Source organism: Zonotrichia albicollis, unplaced genomic scaffold (assembly GCF_047830755.1).
Source record: "Zonotrichia albicollis isolate bZonAlb1 unplaced genomic scaffold, bZonAlb1.hap1 Scaffold_176, whole genome shotgun sequence".
Taxonomy (NCBI): domain Eukaryota; kingdom Metazoa; phylum Chordata; class Aves; order Passeriformes; family Passerellidae; genus Zonotrichia; species Zonotrichia albicollis.
The window spans coordinates 1-14,024 of NW_027428374.1; the positions used below are offsets into that span (position 1 = coordinate 1).

At 38.8% G+C, this 14,024-nt stretch overlaps 1 protein-coding gene across 1 annotated transcript; it reads right to left on the bottom strand.

The window, feature by feature from the left end:
* Positions 1–777: 777 nt before the first annotated feature.
* Positions 778–11,103, bottom strand: TOMM40 (translocase of outer mitochondrial membrane 40; the record flags this gene model as incomplete). The annotated part of the gene is given in 5 exon segments (XM_074533938.1): positions 778–866; positions 5,767–5,859; positions 6,799–6,866; positions 10,894–11,038; positions 11,041–11,103. Coding segments are annotated over 5 exon segments (458 nt in total), but the record flags the coding sequence as incomplete, so codon positions are not given.
* Positions 11,104–14,024: the final 2,921 nt, after the last annotated feature.

Here is a 14,024-nt window from a genome sequence, read left to right on the forward strand (position 1 = left end):
AATATTCCCAAATCCCCAAAAAACATTTAAAAAACCCCAGAAAATTTTTTAAAAATCACAAAAAATCCCCCAAAAATCGCCCAAAAATCACCCAAAAAATTCCCAAAAAATCCCCAAAAAATTCCCTTAAAATATTCCCAAATCCCCCCAAAAAAATTTTAAAAATTCCCAAAAAATTTTGAAAAATCACCAAAAATCCCCCAAAAAAACCCCAAAAATCACCCAAAAAATTCCCAAAAATCCCCAAAAAATTCCCTTAAAATAATCCCAAATCCCCCCCAAAAATCATTCAAAAAATTCCCAGAAATTTTTTTAAAAATCACCAAAAATCCCCTTAAAAAACTGCAAAAAACCCCAAAAATCCCCCTAAAATCACCCTAAAAATTCCAAAAAAATTCCCTTAAAATATTTCCAAATCCCCAAAAAAATCATTTAAAAAATCCCAGAAAATTTAAAAAAAATCCCCTAAAAAACCCAAAAAATCCCCAAAAATCGCCAAAAAATCCCCAAAAAATCCCCAAAAAATCCCAAAAAATTCCCTTAAAATATTCCCAAATCCCCCCAAAAAACCCATTAAAAAATTCCCTGAAAATTAAAAAAAAAATCACCAAAAATCCCCTAAAAAAACCCAAAAAACCCCCTAAAATCGCCCAAAAATCGCCCAAAAAATTCCAAAAAAAATCCCAAAAATTCCCAAAAAATTCCCAAAAATTTCCAGAATTCCCAAAATCCCAAAAATTCCAAAAATTCCCAAATTTTTTTACCTGGAATGCAACTTTGGAGCGGATTTTGGAGCTGAGCTGATGCACGACCTGGGCGTTGAGGCTGCCGCTGTTGTCCATGTCCCCCACCAGCACCGGGAACGCCTGGAACAACAAAAATTGGGAATTTGTGGAAAATTGGGAAAAAGTTGGGAATTAGGGATGAAAATTGGGAATTTTGGGGAAAAATTGGGGATTTTGGGGCAAAAGTTGGGAATTTAGAGGGTGAAAATTGGGATTTTTTGGGGAATTTTGGATTGAAAATTGGGATTTTTGGGGGAATTTTGAGGAGAAAATTAGGGAAATTTTTGGGGAATTTTGAGGGAAAAGTTGGAATTAGGGGCGGAAAATTGGGAATTTTGAGGGGGAAAATTGGGAATTTTGGGGTGAAAATTTGGGAGTTTTGGGGAATTTTGAGGGGAAAGTTGGAAATTTAGGGAGGGAAAATTGGGAATTTTCAGGGGAAAATTGGGATTTTTGGGGAATTTTGAGGGGAAAGTTGGGATATTTTGGGGTGAAAATTGGGATTTTTTGGGAATTTTGAGGGGAAAGTTGGGAATTTTGGGGTGAAAATTGGGAATTTAGAGGCTGAAAATTGGGAATTTTGGGGTGAAAATTGGGATTTTTTGGAGAATTTTGAGAGAAAAGTTGGGAATTAGGGGTGAAAATTGGGAATTTTGGGGTGAAAATTGGAATTTTAGGGGAATTTTGAGGTGAAAATTGGGGAATTTTTTGGGAATTTTGAGGGGAAAAGTTGGGAATTTAGGGGGGGAAATTGGGAATTAGGGGCGGAAAATTGGGAATTTTGGGGAATTTTGAGGGAAAAGTTGGGAATTTAGGGGGGGAAAATTGGGGAATTTTTGGGGATTTTTGAGGGGAAAAGTTGGGGAATTTTGGGGAAAAATTGGGAATTTTGAGGGGAAAATTGGGGAATTTTTGGGGGATTTTGGGGTGAAAATTGGGATTTTTGGGGTGAAAATTGGAATTTTAGGGGAATTTTGAGGCGAAAATTGGGAATTTTTTGGGGAATTTTGAGGGGAAAGTTGGGAATTTAGGGGGGAAAATTGGGAATTTTGGGGGAAAATTGGGAAAAGTTGGGGATTAGGGTGAAAATGGGGAATTTGAGGGAAAATTGGGAATTTTGGGGTGAAAATTTGGGAGTTTTGGGAATTTTGAGGGAAAAGTTGGGAATTAGGGGGCGAAAATTGGGGAATTTTTGGGGGAATTTTGAGGGAAAAGTTGGGAATTTGGGGGGGGGAATTGGGGAATTTTTGGGGAATTTTGGGGCAAAAGTTGGGAATTTAGGGGGGGAAATTGGGAATTTTTTGGGGAATTTTGGGGGAAAATTGGGAATTTTGAGGGAAAAATTGGGAATTTTGGGGAAAAATTGGGATTTTTGGGGGAATTTTGAGGAGAAAATTAGGGAAATTTTTGGGGAATTTTGAGGAGAAATTAGGGAAATTTTTGGGGAATTTTGAGGGAAAAGTTGGGAATTAGGGGTGAAAAGGAAAAGTTGGGAATTAAGGGTGGAAATTGGGAATTTTGAGGGAAAAATTGGGAATTAAGGGGGGAAATTGGGAATTTTGAGGGAAAATTGGGGAATTTTCGGGAGATTTTGGGGGAAAGTTGGGAATTAAGGGTGAAAATTGGGATTTTGGGGTGAAATTGGGAATTTTGAGGGGAAAATTGGGAATTTTGGGGAAAAATTGGGATTTTTAGGGATTTTTGAGGGAAAAATTGGGAATTTTTGGGAGATTTGGGGGAAAAGTTGGGAATTTAGGGGTGAAAAGGAAAAGTTGGGAATTAAGGGTGGAAATTGGGAAAATTGGGGTGAAAATTGGATTCTTGGGGCAAAAGTTGGGAATTTAGAGGGTGAAAATTGGGATTTTTTGGGAAATTTGGGGTGAAAATTGGGATTTTTTTTGGGAATTTTGATGGAAAAGTTGGGAATTTAGGAGGGGAAAATTGGGAATTTTTTGGGGAATTTTGAGGGGAAAGTTGGGAATTTAGGGGGGGAAAATTGGGAATTTTTGGGGGAATTTTGAGGGAAAGTTGGGAATTAGGGGTGAAAAGGAAAAGTTGGGAATTAAGGATGGAAATTGGAATTTTGAGGGGAAAATTGGGGAATTTTCGGGAGATTTTGGGGCAAAAGTTGGGGATTTTGAGGGAAAATTGGGAATTTTTTGGGGGATTTTGAGGGAAAAGTTGGGAATTTAGGGAGGGAAATTGGGAATTTTGGGGAAAAATTGGGGATTTTGGGGCAGAAATTGGGAATTTAGAGGGTGAAAATTGGGATTTTTTGGGGAATTTTGAGGGGAAAGTTGGGAATTTAGGGGCTGAAAATTGGGAATTTTGAGTGGAAAATTGGGAATTTTTTGGGGAATTTTGAGGGGAAAGTTGGGAATTTAGGGAGGGAAATTGGGAATTTTCAGGGGAAAATTGGGATTTTTGGGGAATTTTGAGGGGAAAATTGGGATATTTTAGGGGGAAAATTGGGGAATTTTTGGGAGATTTTGGGGGAAAAGTTGGGAATTTAGGGGCTGAATATTGGGATTTTTGGGGAAAAATTGGGAAAAGTTGGGGATTCTGGGGCAAAAATTGGGAATTAGGGGGTGAAATTGGGATTTTTGGGGAATTTTGGGGCAAAAGTTGGGGATTTTGAGGGGAAAATTGGGAATTTTTGGGGGATTTTGAGGGAAAAGTTGGGAATTTAGGGAGGGAAATTGGGAATTTTGGGGAAAAATTGGGGATTTTGGGGCAGAAATTGGGAATTTAGAGGGTGAAAATTGGGATTTTTTGGGGAATTTTGAAGGGAAAATTGGGAATTTTTGGGGGATTTTGAGGGAAAAGTTGGGAATTAGGGGTGAAAAGGAAAAGTTGGGAATTAAGGATGGAAATTGGGAATTTTGAGGGAAAAATTGGGAATTAGGGGCGGAAAATTGGGAATTTAGGGGATTTTTGAGGGGAAAATTGGGATTTTTGGGGAATTTTGGGGGAAAAGTTGGGAATTTAGGGAGGGAAAATTGGGAATTTTCAGGGGAAATTGGGGTTTTTAGGGATTTATGAGGGGAAAGTTGGGAATTAGGGGGCGAAAATTGGGAATTTTTTAGGGAATTTTGAGGGGAAAATTGGGAATTAGGGGTGAAAATGTGGAATTTTGGGGAAAAATTGGGAATTAAGGGGTGAAAATTGGGATTTTTTGGGGAATTTTGGGGCAAAAGTTGGGAATTGGGGATGAAAATTGGGAATTTTGGGAAAAATTGGGAATTTTGAGTGGAAAATTGGGGAATTTTTGGGGAATTTTCACCCCCAAAAAATCCCAATTTTTCTCGAATCTCCGCCAAATTTTCTCCAATTTTTTCCCAATTTTCCCCTGAATTTTCCCCCATTTTTTTCCCCAATTTTTTCCCTAATTTTGCCCAAATTTGGGGGAATTTTCCCCGTTTCTGACCTCGGTGGGGCTCAGGTGTTTGGTGCCCACAATTCCCAGAAATTCCCCCAAAAAATTCTCCCAATTCTTTCTAAATTCCCCCAAATTTTCCTTATTTTTTCCCCAAATTTCCCCCACAATTTCCTGATTTTTCCTCAGATTTTGGCCAACTTTTCCTGAATCTTCTACAAAATTTCCACAAAATTTTCCCCCATATTTTCCTCAAAAAAAACCCCAAAAAATCCAGAAATTCCTCAAAATTTACCCAAAAAAATCCAATTTTTCCCCTCAAAAAATCCAAATTTTTCCTCAAATCTCCCCCAAATTTTCTCCAATTTTTCCCCAATTTTTCCCCTGAATTTTCCTCCCAAAAAATCCAGAAATTCCTCAAAATTTACCCAAAAATCCAAACTTTCCCCTCAAAAAATCCAAATTTTTCCTTGAATATCCGCCAAATTTTCTCCAATTTTTTCCTGAATTTTCCCCAAATTTTCCTCCCAAAAAATCCAGAAATTCCTCCAAATTTACCCAAAAAAATTCAAATTTTCCCCTCAAAAAAATCCCAATTTTTCCTCGAATCTCTGCCAAATTTTCTCCAATTTTTCCCTGAATTTTCCCCAAATCTTCCTCCCAAAAAATCCAGAAATTCCTCAAAATTTACCCAAAAAAATCCAAATTTTCCCCTCAAAAAATCCCAATTTTTCCTCGAATCTCCCCCAAATTTTCTCCAATTTTTTCCCAATTTTTCCTTGAATTTTCCCAAATCTTCCTCCCAAAAAATCCAGAAATTCCTCAAAATTTACCCAGAAAATCCATATTTTCCCCTCAAAAAATCCCAATTTTTCCTCGAATCTCCCCCAAATTTTCTCCAATTTTTTCCCAAATTTTCTCCAATTTTTTCCCAGTTTTCCCCAATTTTTCCCTGAATTTTCCCCCATTTTTTCCCCAATTTTTTTCCCAATTTTTGCCCAAATTTGGGGGAATTTTCCCCGTTTCTGACCTCGGTGGGGCTCAGGTGTTTGGTGCCCTCATCCCCAAAATCCCCCAAATTCCCAACATTTTAAAATTTCTTGAAATCCCCAAATTCCCAAAAAAATCTCAAAACCCTCCCCTCAAAAATTCCTAAAAAATTCCCAAAATTCACCCAAAAAAATCCAAATTTTCCCTTGAATCTATCCCCAAATTTTCCTCAAAATTTTCCTAAATTCACCCAAAATTCCCTCAAATTTTCCCCAAATTTTCCTCCCAAAAAATCCAGAAATTCCTCAAAATTTACCAAAAAAATCCAAATTTTCCCCTCAAAAAAAATCCCAATTTTTCCTCGAATCTCCCCCAAATGTTCTCCAATTTTTCCTTGAATTTTCCCCACATTTTCCTCCCAAGAAATCCAGAAATTCCTCAAAATTTACCCAAAAAAATCCAAATTTTCCCCTCAAAAAATCCCAATTTTTCCTCGAATCTCCCCCAAATTTTCTCCAATTTTTTCCCAATTTTTCCCTGAATTTTCCCCCATTTTTTCCCCAAATTTTTTCCCAAATTTTGCCCAAATTTGGGGGAATTTTCCCCGTTTCTGACCTCGGTGGGGCTCAGGTGTTTGGTGCCCACGTAGGTGGCCCCAAAGTGATAATTGGATTCTCCCAGGGTGCTCAGGGCGACCGTGTGGTTCACCTGGAAAGGGAAAAAAAGGAGCAGGAAATTCCCAAAATTCCAGAAAATTCCATAAAATTCACACTGGGAATGGATAAAGGAAAAAAACCCCAAAAAAATCTGTGAAAAAATAAAAAAAAAATCCAAAAAATCGCCCAAAAAAGGCCAAAAATTCAAAATAATCCCCCCCAAAAAATCCCCCAAAATTTAAAATAATCCTACAAAAAATTTCCCAAAAAATTCCCTAAAAAAAAATTTAAAAGCTAAAAAAAGACCAAAAAAAATCCTCCAAAAATTCAAAATGTTCCCTAAAAAATTTGCCCCAAAATTCAAAATAATCCTAAAAAAATCCCATAAAAATTCCATGAAAAATCTTCCAAAATTCCCCCCCAAATTCCACAGAAAATCTAAAAAAAAAATTCATAAAAATTGCACCAAAAATCCCTCCCAAAAATAGAAAATAAACCCCAATAAGTTTTGGAAAAAAATCCATAAAAATTCTGAAAAAATTCCAAAAAAAATCCTCCAAAAGATCACGAAAAATTCCATTTAAATTCCACAAAAATTCTCAAAACAAAATTATAAATTCCCAAAAAACCTCAAATACATTTGAAAAAAATGCCATGAAAAAACAAAAAAAAAATCTATGAAAATTCACCCCAAAAAATCCATTAAAATTTGAAAAAATCAAAAAAAATCCATTTAAATTCTACAAAAAAAAAAAATCAAAAAAATCCCTAAAAAATCCCTAAAAATTCTGGAAAAAATCTCCAATAAACCACAAAAAAATCCCCAAAATATTCGAAAAAAATCACAAAAAAATCACAAAAAATTTGAAAAAAATCACCAAAAAATCCCCAAAAAATGAATTAAAAATTCCATTAAAATTTCTAAAAAATTAAATTTTATTTTTAATTCCCAAATTTCTCAAAAAATCCAAAAAAATTCGGAATTTCTCACCTGGAAGTGGTTGCTGAGCCCTTTGTTCACCGTCAGCTTCACCCCCTCCATCTGCACCGGGAACAGCTCTGAAAAAGGGGAAAAAAATTGAAATTTTGAGGGAAAAATTGGGAATTTTAGGGGGTGAAAATTGGGAATTTTTGGGGAATTTTTGGGGGAATTTTAGGAGGAAAATTGAGAATTTTTTGGGGAAAATTTGGGGGATTTTGGGGGGAAAAATTGGGATTTTGAGGGGGTGAAAATTGGGATTTTTGGGGAATTTTTGGGGGAATTTTAGGAGGAAAATTGAGAATTTTTTGGGAAAAAGTTGGGGATTTTAAGGGGAAAATTGGGATTTTTAGGGGAAAAATTGGGATTTTTGGGGAATTTTTGGGGAATTTTAGGAGGAAAATTGAGATTTTTTGGGGAAAAGTTGGGAAAATTTGGGGGATTTTCAGGGGAAAAATTGGGATTTTGAGGGGGTGGAAAATTGGGATTTTTGGGGAATTTTGAGGGGAATTTTAGGAGGAAAATTGAGAATTTTTTTGGGAAATTTGGGGGATTTTAAGGGGAAAAATTGGGAATTTTAGGGGGTGAAAATTGGGAATTTTTGGGGAATTTTTGGGGGAATTTTAGGAGGAAAATTGAGATTTTTTGGGGAAAAGTTGGGAAAATTTGGGGGATTTTTGGGGGGTGAAAATTGGGATTTTGAGGGGGTGAAAATTGGGATTTTTGGGGAATTTTTGAGGAATTTTAGGAGAAAAATTGAGAATTTTTTAGGGAAAAGTTGGGAAAATTTGGGGGATTTTCGGGGAAAAGTTGGGATTTTTAGGGGAAAAGTTGGGATTTTTGGGGGAATTTTAGGAGGAAAATTGAGAATTTTTTGGGGAAAAGTTGGGAAAATTTGGGGGATTTTTGGGGGAAAATTTGGGGGATTTTGAGGGGAAAAATTGGGATTTTTAGGGTCATTTTTGGAGTGATTTTTCTTTTATTTTGGGGTGATTTTTTGGATTTTTGGGGGTGATTTTTTGCTCATTTTCAGGCTGATTTTTGGGTGATTTTTTAAAGATTTGGAGCTGATTATTTTTAAGTTTGAGCTGATTTTTGGGTTGAATTTTTGGGTGGGTTTTTTCTGATTTTTGGGGTCATTTTTGGAGTGATTGTTTGGGATTTTGGGATGATTTTTAGGGGGATTTATTTTTATTTTTGGGTTGATTTTTGCAGTCATTTTGGGCTTATTTTGGGGGTGATTTTGCCCCATTTTGGGTGATTTTTGGGCAGATTTTTGGGGATTTTTTGGCAGATTTTTGGGAATTTTTGGGCAGACTTTTGGCAGAGTTTTGGGAATTTTTGAGTGATTTTTGGGGATTTGGGGCAGATTTTTTGGGTGATTTTTGGGCAGATTTTGGGTGATTTTGGGGCAGATTTTTGGGAATTTTTTAAGTAGATTTTGGGGATTTTGGGGCAGATTTTTGGGTGATTTTTGGAATTTTTGGGTAGATTTTTGGGGATTTTGGGGCAGATTTTTGGTTGATTTTTGGGAATTTTTGGGTAGATGTTTGGGGATTTTTGGGTAGATTTTTGGCAGATTTTTGGGCATTTTTTGGCAGATTTTTGGGAATTTTTGGGTGGATTTTTGGGCAGATTTTTGGGTGATTTTTGTGCAGATTTTTGGGTGATATTTGGGCAGATTTTGGGCAATTTTTGGGCAGATTTTTGGGCGATTTTTGCACCGATTTTTGGGAATTTTTATGTGATTTTTGGGCAGATTTTTGGGCGATTTTTGGGCCGATTTTTGGGAATTTTTATGTGATTTTTGTGCAGATTTTTGGGTGATGTTTGGGCAGATTTTGGGCAGATTTTGGGCGATTTTTGGGTGGGATTTTGGGGCAGATTTTTGGGTGATGTTTGGGCAGATTTTTGTGCAGATTTTTGGGGCGATTTTTGGGAATTTTTGTGCAGATTTTTGGGTGATGTTTGGCAGATTTTTGGGGGATTTTTGAGGATTTTGGGGCAGATTTTGGGGGGATTTTTGGGTATTTTTGAGCAGATTTTTGGGTGATGTTTGGGCAGATTTTTGGGCCGATTTTTGGGAATTTTTATGTGATTTTTGTGTAGATTTTTGGGTGATGTTTTGGGCAGATTTTGGGCGATTTTTGGGTGATTTTTGGGAATTTTTGTGCAGATTTTTGGGTGATGTTTGGGCAGATTTTGGGCGATTTTTGGGAAGACTTTTGGCAGATTTTTGGGCATTTTTTGGCAGATTTTTGGGAATTTTTGGGTGGATTTTTAAGCAGATTTTTGGGTAAATTTTTTGGGGATTATTGGGCAGATTTTTGGGAATTTTTGAGTAGATTTTTGGGGATTTTGGGGCAGATTTTTGGGTGATTTTTGGGCAGATTTTTGTGCAGATTTTTGGGGATTTTGGGGCAGATTTTTGGGTGATTTTGGGGCAGATTTTTGGGAATTTTTAGGCAGATTTTTGGGAATTTTTAGGCAGATTATTTGGGATTTTTGGGCAGACTTTTGCAGATTTTTGGGCATTTTTTGGCAGATTTTGGGAATTTTTGGGTGGATTTTGAAGCAGATTTTTGGGTAGATTTTTTGGGGATTATTGGGCAGATTTTTGGGAATTTTTGGGTAGATGTTTGGGGATTTTTGGGTAGATTTTTGGCAGATTTTTGGGAATTTTTGGGCAGATTTTTGGGGATTTTTGTGCAGATTTTGGGCAATTTTTGGGGCATTTTTGGACATATTTTTGGGCAGATTTTTGGGAATTTTTGGGCAGATTTTTGGGGATATTAGGGCAGATTTTTGAGTGATGTTTGGGCAGATTTTGGGAATTTTTGGGCAGATTTTTGGGGATTTTAGGGCAGATTTTTGAGTGATGTTTGGGCAGGTTTTGGGCGATTTTTGGGTAGACTTTTGGGAATTTTGGGGCAGATTTTTGGGCAGATTTTTGGGCATTTTTTGGCAGATTTTTGGGCGGACTTTTGGGCAGATCTGGGGGGATTTTTGGAAAGATTTTTGGACAGATTTTTGGGTGATTTTTGGGCATTTTTTAGCAGATTTTTGGGTGATTTTTGTGCAGATTTTTGGGGAATTTTTGAGGATTTTGGGGCAGATTTTGGGTAGATTTTTGGAAAGATTTTTGGACAGATTTTTGGGTATTTTTGAGCAGATTTTTGGGTGATGTTTCGGCAGATTTTTGGAATTTTTGTGCAGATTTTTGGGAATTTTTGTGCAGATTTTTGGGTGATGTTTGGGCCGATTTTTGGGAATTTTTATGTGATTTTTGTGCAGATTTTTGGGTGATGTTTGGGCCGATTTTGGGCGATTTTTGGGTGGGATTTTGGGGCAGATTTTTGGTGCTGTTTGGGCAGATTTTTGGGGATTTTTGGGGCGATTTTTGGGAATTTTTGTGCAGATTTTTGGGTGATGTTTGGGCAGATTTTGGAGGATTTTTGTGCAGATTTTTGGGTGATGTTTTGGGCAGATTTTTGGGAATTTTTATGTGATTTTTGTGCAGATTTTTGGGTGATGTTTGGACACATTTTGGGCAATTTTTGGGTGATTTTTGTGCAGATTTATGGGGGATTTTTGAGGATTTTGGGGGGATTTTTGGAAAGATTTTTGGACAGATTTTGGGGTGATTTTTGGTATTTTTGAGCAGATTTTTGGGTGATGTTTGGGCAGATTTTGGGCGATTTTTATTCAGATTTTGGGCGATTTTTTGGGCAGATTTTTGGGGTGATTGTGCAGATTTTGGGCATTTTTATGTGATTTTTGTGCAGATTTTTGGGTGATGTTTGGGCAGATTTTGGGTGATTTTTGTGCAGATTTTGGGTGATTTTTGTGCAGATTTTTGGGTGATTTTTGTGCAGATTTTGGGCATTTTTGGGCAGATTTTTGGGGATTTTTGGTAGATTTTTAGGTCGATTTTTGGGAAATTTTGTGCAGATTTTTGGGTGATTTTTGTGCAGATTTTTGGGTGATTTTTGGGCCGATTTTTGGGAAATTTTGTGCAGATTTTTGGGTGATGTTTGGGCGATTTTTGGGCGGATTTTTGCCGCTTTTGGGCAGATTTTGGGGCCGATTTGTGCCGATTCCGCTCACCCTTGCAGCGCCGGTGGCACTCCTCGAAGGCTCCGGGGTTCGGCAGAGGCTCCGCCCCCTCGGGGGCGCGCGGGGGGAGGGGCGCCCCTCCCCCACCCAGGCCGCTGACGGGGGGCGGGGCCCCAAAGCCGGGGGGGGGGCACGGGCAGCAGGGGGGGGAGGGGCAGCGGGGGGGGGAGGGGGGGACCCGGCGGCCCAGACGTTGCCCATGCTAAAAAATAACAAAATAACAAAAAAAAAATTAAAATTTCGCTCAAATTTCCACGCGAATCCCCCCCAGTTTCACCCCAGAGCAAATTCCCGCCAAACCGCCGCGTTTTCCCGCCAAATCTCCGCGCCAAACCCCCTCCCCCAAGAAAGTCGCCCCGCCCCCTCCACGACCCCTCAGGGGGTGACCCCAAAAAGCCCCAAAATCGTCCAAATTCGCCCCAAAATCGCCGCCGCCCCTCCCCCCCCACGCCGAACTCACGCGGCGGCGGCCGGAGAGCGCCCAGCTCTAAGCCACGCCCACCCCCCGCTGCCATTGGTCAGCGCTTCGTTCCGGCGCGCGTCTATTGGTCAATCCCTCTTAAATCCCGCCCTCTTTCGCTTTTCATTGGTCAGCGCCTCACGGTTGAGTTCCCGTCCCGCCTTCCCGGGGTCAGGGGCGGTGTGGGCCACGCCTCTTCGGTGACGTTTCGCTGAGTGATTGGTGGATATCGGGATTGGCCCCACCTATCGAACGCTCCTATTGGTCGAGGCGGTGCGGCGCGCCCGCGACCATAGAGGCGCCAAGGGCGAGCGGGGCGGAGCGGCCATCTTGAGGGCGCCGCCATCTTGGGGCGGGCGGCGCTGGAGGACCGTCGCCATGGCAACGGAGAAAGGGCGGGAAGGACGCGACTGTCGCAGCTGTCGCGACAGGAGTGACGTCATTATCCCGCCAGTGGTGACGGTTTGGGGCTTTTGGCAGCGGTTCGTTGGGATTCGTGACGTCACATTGCGGGTGTGGCGTCATGCCATTGGGATGACGTCATGGCACAGGGAGATTGCCCTGCTGAATTTTGGGGGGATTTTTGGGGGATTTTGGGGAATTTTTTGGGGAATTTTTGGGCAATTTTGAGGATTTGGATTTTTTTTTTGTGCTTTTTTTGGGTCTGGTTCTCACTGAAGTTTTTGGGATTTTGGGAGGATTCTTGTGACGATTTTGGGGGATTTTTGGGGAATTTTTGTGGTTTTGTGGCGGATTTTTTTTGAGATTTTTGGGGATTTTTTAAAATTATTTTTGGGTGTTTATTTGGTGGATTTGTGGAAATTTTTTTTCTGAATTTTGAGAGATTTTTTGGCCATTTTTGAGAGATTTTTTGGCCATTTTTGAGGGATTTTTGGGGCATTTTTTGGTGATTTTTTGTGGAGATTTTTAGCGATTTTTGGGGGCGTTTTTTGGCGATTTTGGGGGGATGTTTGGACCATTTTTGGAGGATTTCTGGGGGATTTCTTTGGTGATTTTTGGCGAATTTTTTTGGACTTTTTGGGGAATTTTTAGGAGATTTATTGGCGATTTTTTGGGGAGATTTATAGCGATTATTGGAGTATTTTTGGGGGATTTATTGGCGATTTTTTGGGGAGATTTTTAGCGATTATTGGAGTATTTTTAGGGGATTTATTGGCGATTTTTTGGGAGATTTTTAGTGATTATTGGAGCATTTTTTGGGGGGATTTATTGACGATTTTTGAGGGACTTTTGGGTGATCATTTGCGAAGCCTTTTGGCCATTTTTTGGCGATTTTTTGGGGAATTTTTGGGAGATTTATTGGCGATTTTTTGGGGAGATTTTTAGCGATTATTAGAGTATTTTGGGGGGATTTATTGGCGATTTTTGAGGGACTTTTGGGCCATCATTTGAGAAGCCTTTTGGCCATTTTTTGGCGATTTTTTGGGGAATTTTTGGGGGATTTATTGCAATTTTTTTGGGGAGATTTTTAGCGATTATTGGAGTATTTTTGGGGGATTTATTGTCGATTTTTTGGGGAGATTTTTAGTGATTTTTTTGAGATTTATTGGCGATTTTTTGGGGAGATTTTTAGCGATTATTGGAGTATTTTTGGGAGATTTTTTGGCGATTTTTGGGGAGATTTTTAGCGATTATTGGATTATTTTGGGGGGATTTATTGGTGATTTTTGGGGAATTTTTGGGAGATTTATTGGCGATTTTTGGGGAGATTTTTGGCGATTATTGGAGTATTTTGGGGGATTTATTGGCGATTTTTTGGGAATTTTTGGGAGATTTATTGGCGGTTTTTTTGGGGAGATTTTTAGTGATTTTTGCGAGATTTACTGGTGATTTTTGAGGGACTTTTGGGCGATCATTCGAGAAGCCGTTTGGCCACTTTCATGTATTTTGGGGGAACTTTTTTGGGAATTTTTAGGAGATTTATTGGCGATTTTTTGGGGAGATTTTTAGTGATTATTGGAGTATTTTTAGCGGATTTATTGGCGATTTTTGGGGGAGATTTTTAGCGATTATTGGAGTATTTTTAGGGGATTTATTGGCGATTTTTTGGGGAGATTTTTAGCGATTTTTGGGGGATTTATTGGCGATTTTTGGGCGATCATTTGTGAAGCCTTTTGGCCATTTTTTGGCGATTTTTTGGGAGATTTATTGGCGATTTTTTGGGGAGATTTTTAGCGATTTTTGGGGGGGATTTTTGAGGGACTTTTGGCCATCATTTGAGAAGCCTTTTGGCCATTTTTTGGCGATTTTTTGGGGAGATTTTTAGCGATTATTGGAGTATTTTTGGGGGATTTATTGGTGATTTTTGGGGAGATTTTTAGCGATTATTGGAGTATTTTTGGGGGATTTATTGGCGATTTTTTGAGGAGATTTTTAGCGATTATTGGAGTATTTTTAGGGGATTTATTGGTGGTTTTTTGGGGAGATTTTTAGCGATTATTGGAGTATTTTTAGGGGATTTATTGGCAATTTTTTGGGGAGATTTTTAGCGATTATTGGAGTATTTTTGGGGGATTTATTGGCGATTTTTTGGGGAGATTTTTAGCCATTATTGGAGTATTTTTAGGGGATTTATTGGCGATTTTTTGGGGAGATTTTTAGCGATTTTTGGGGGATTTTTAGCGATTTTTGGGCGATCATT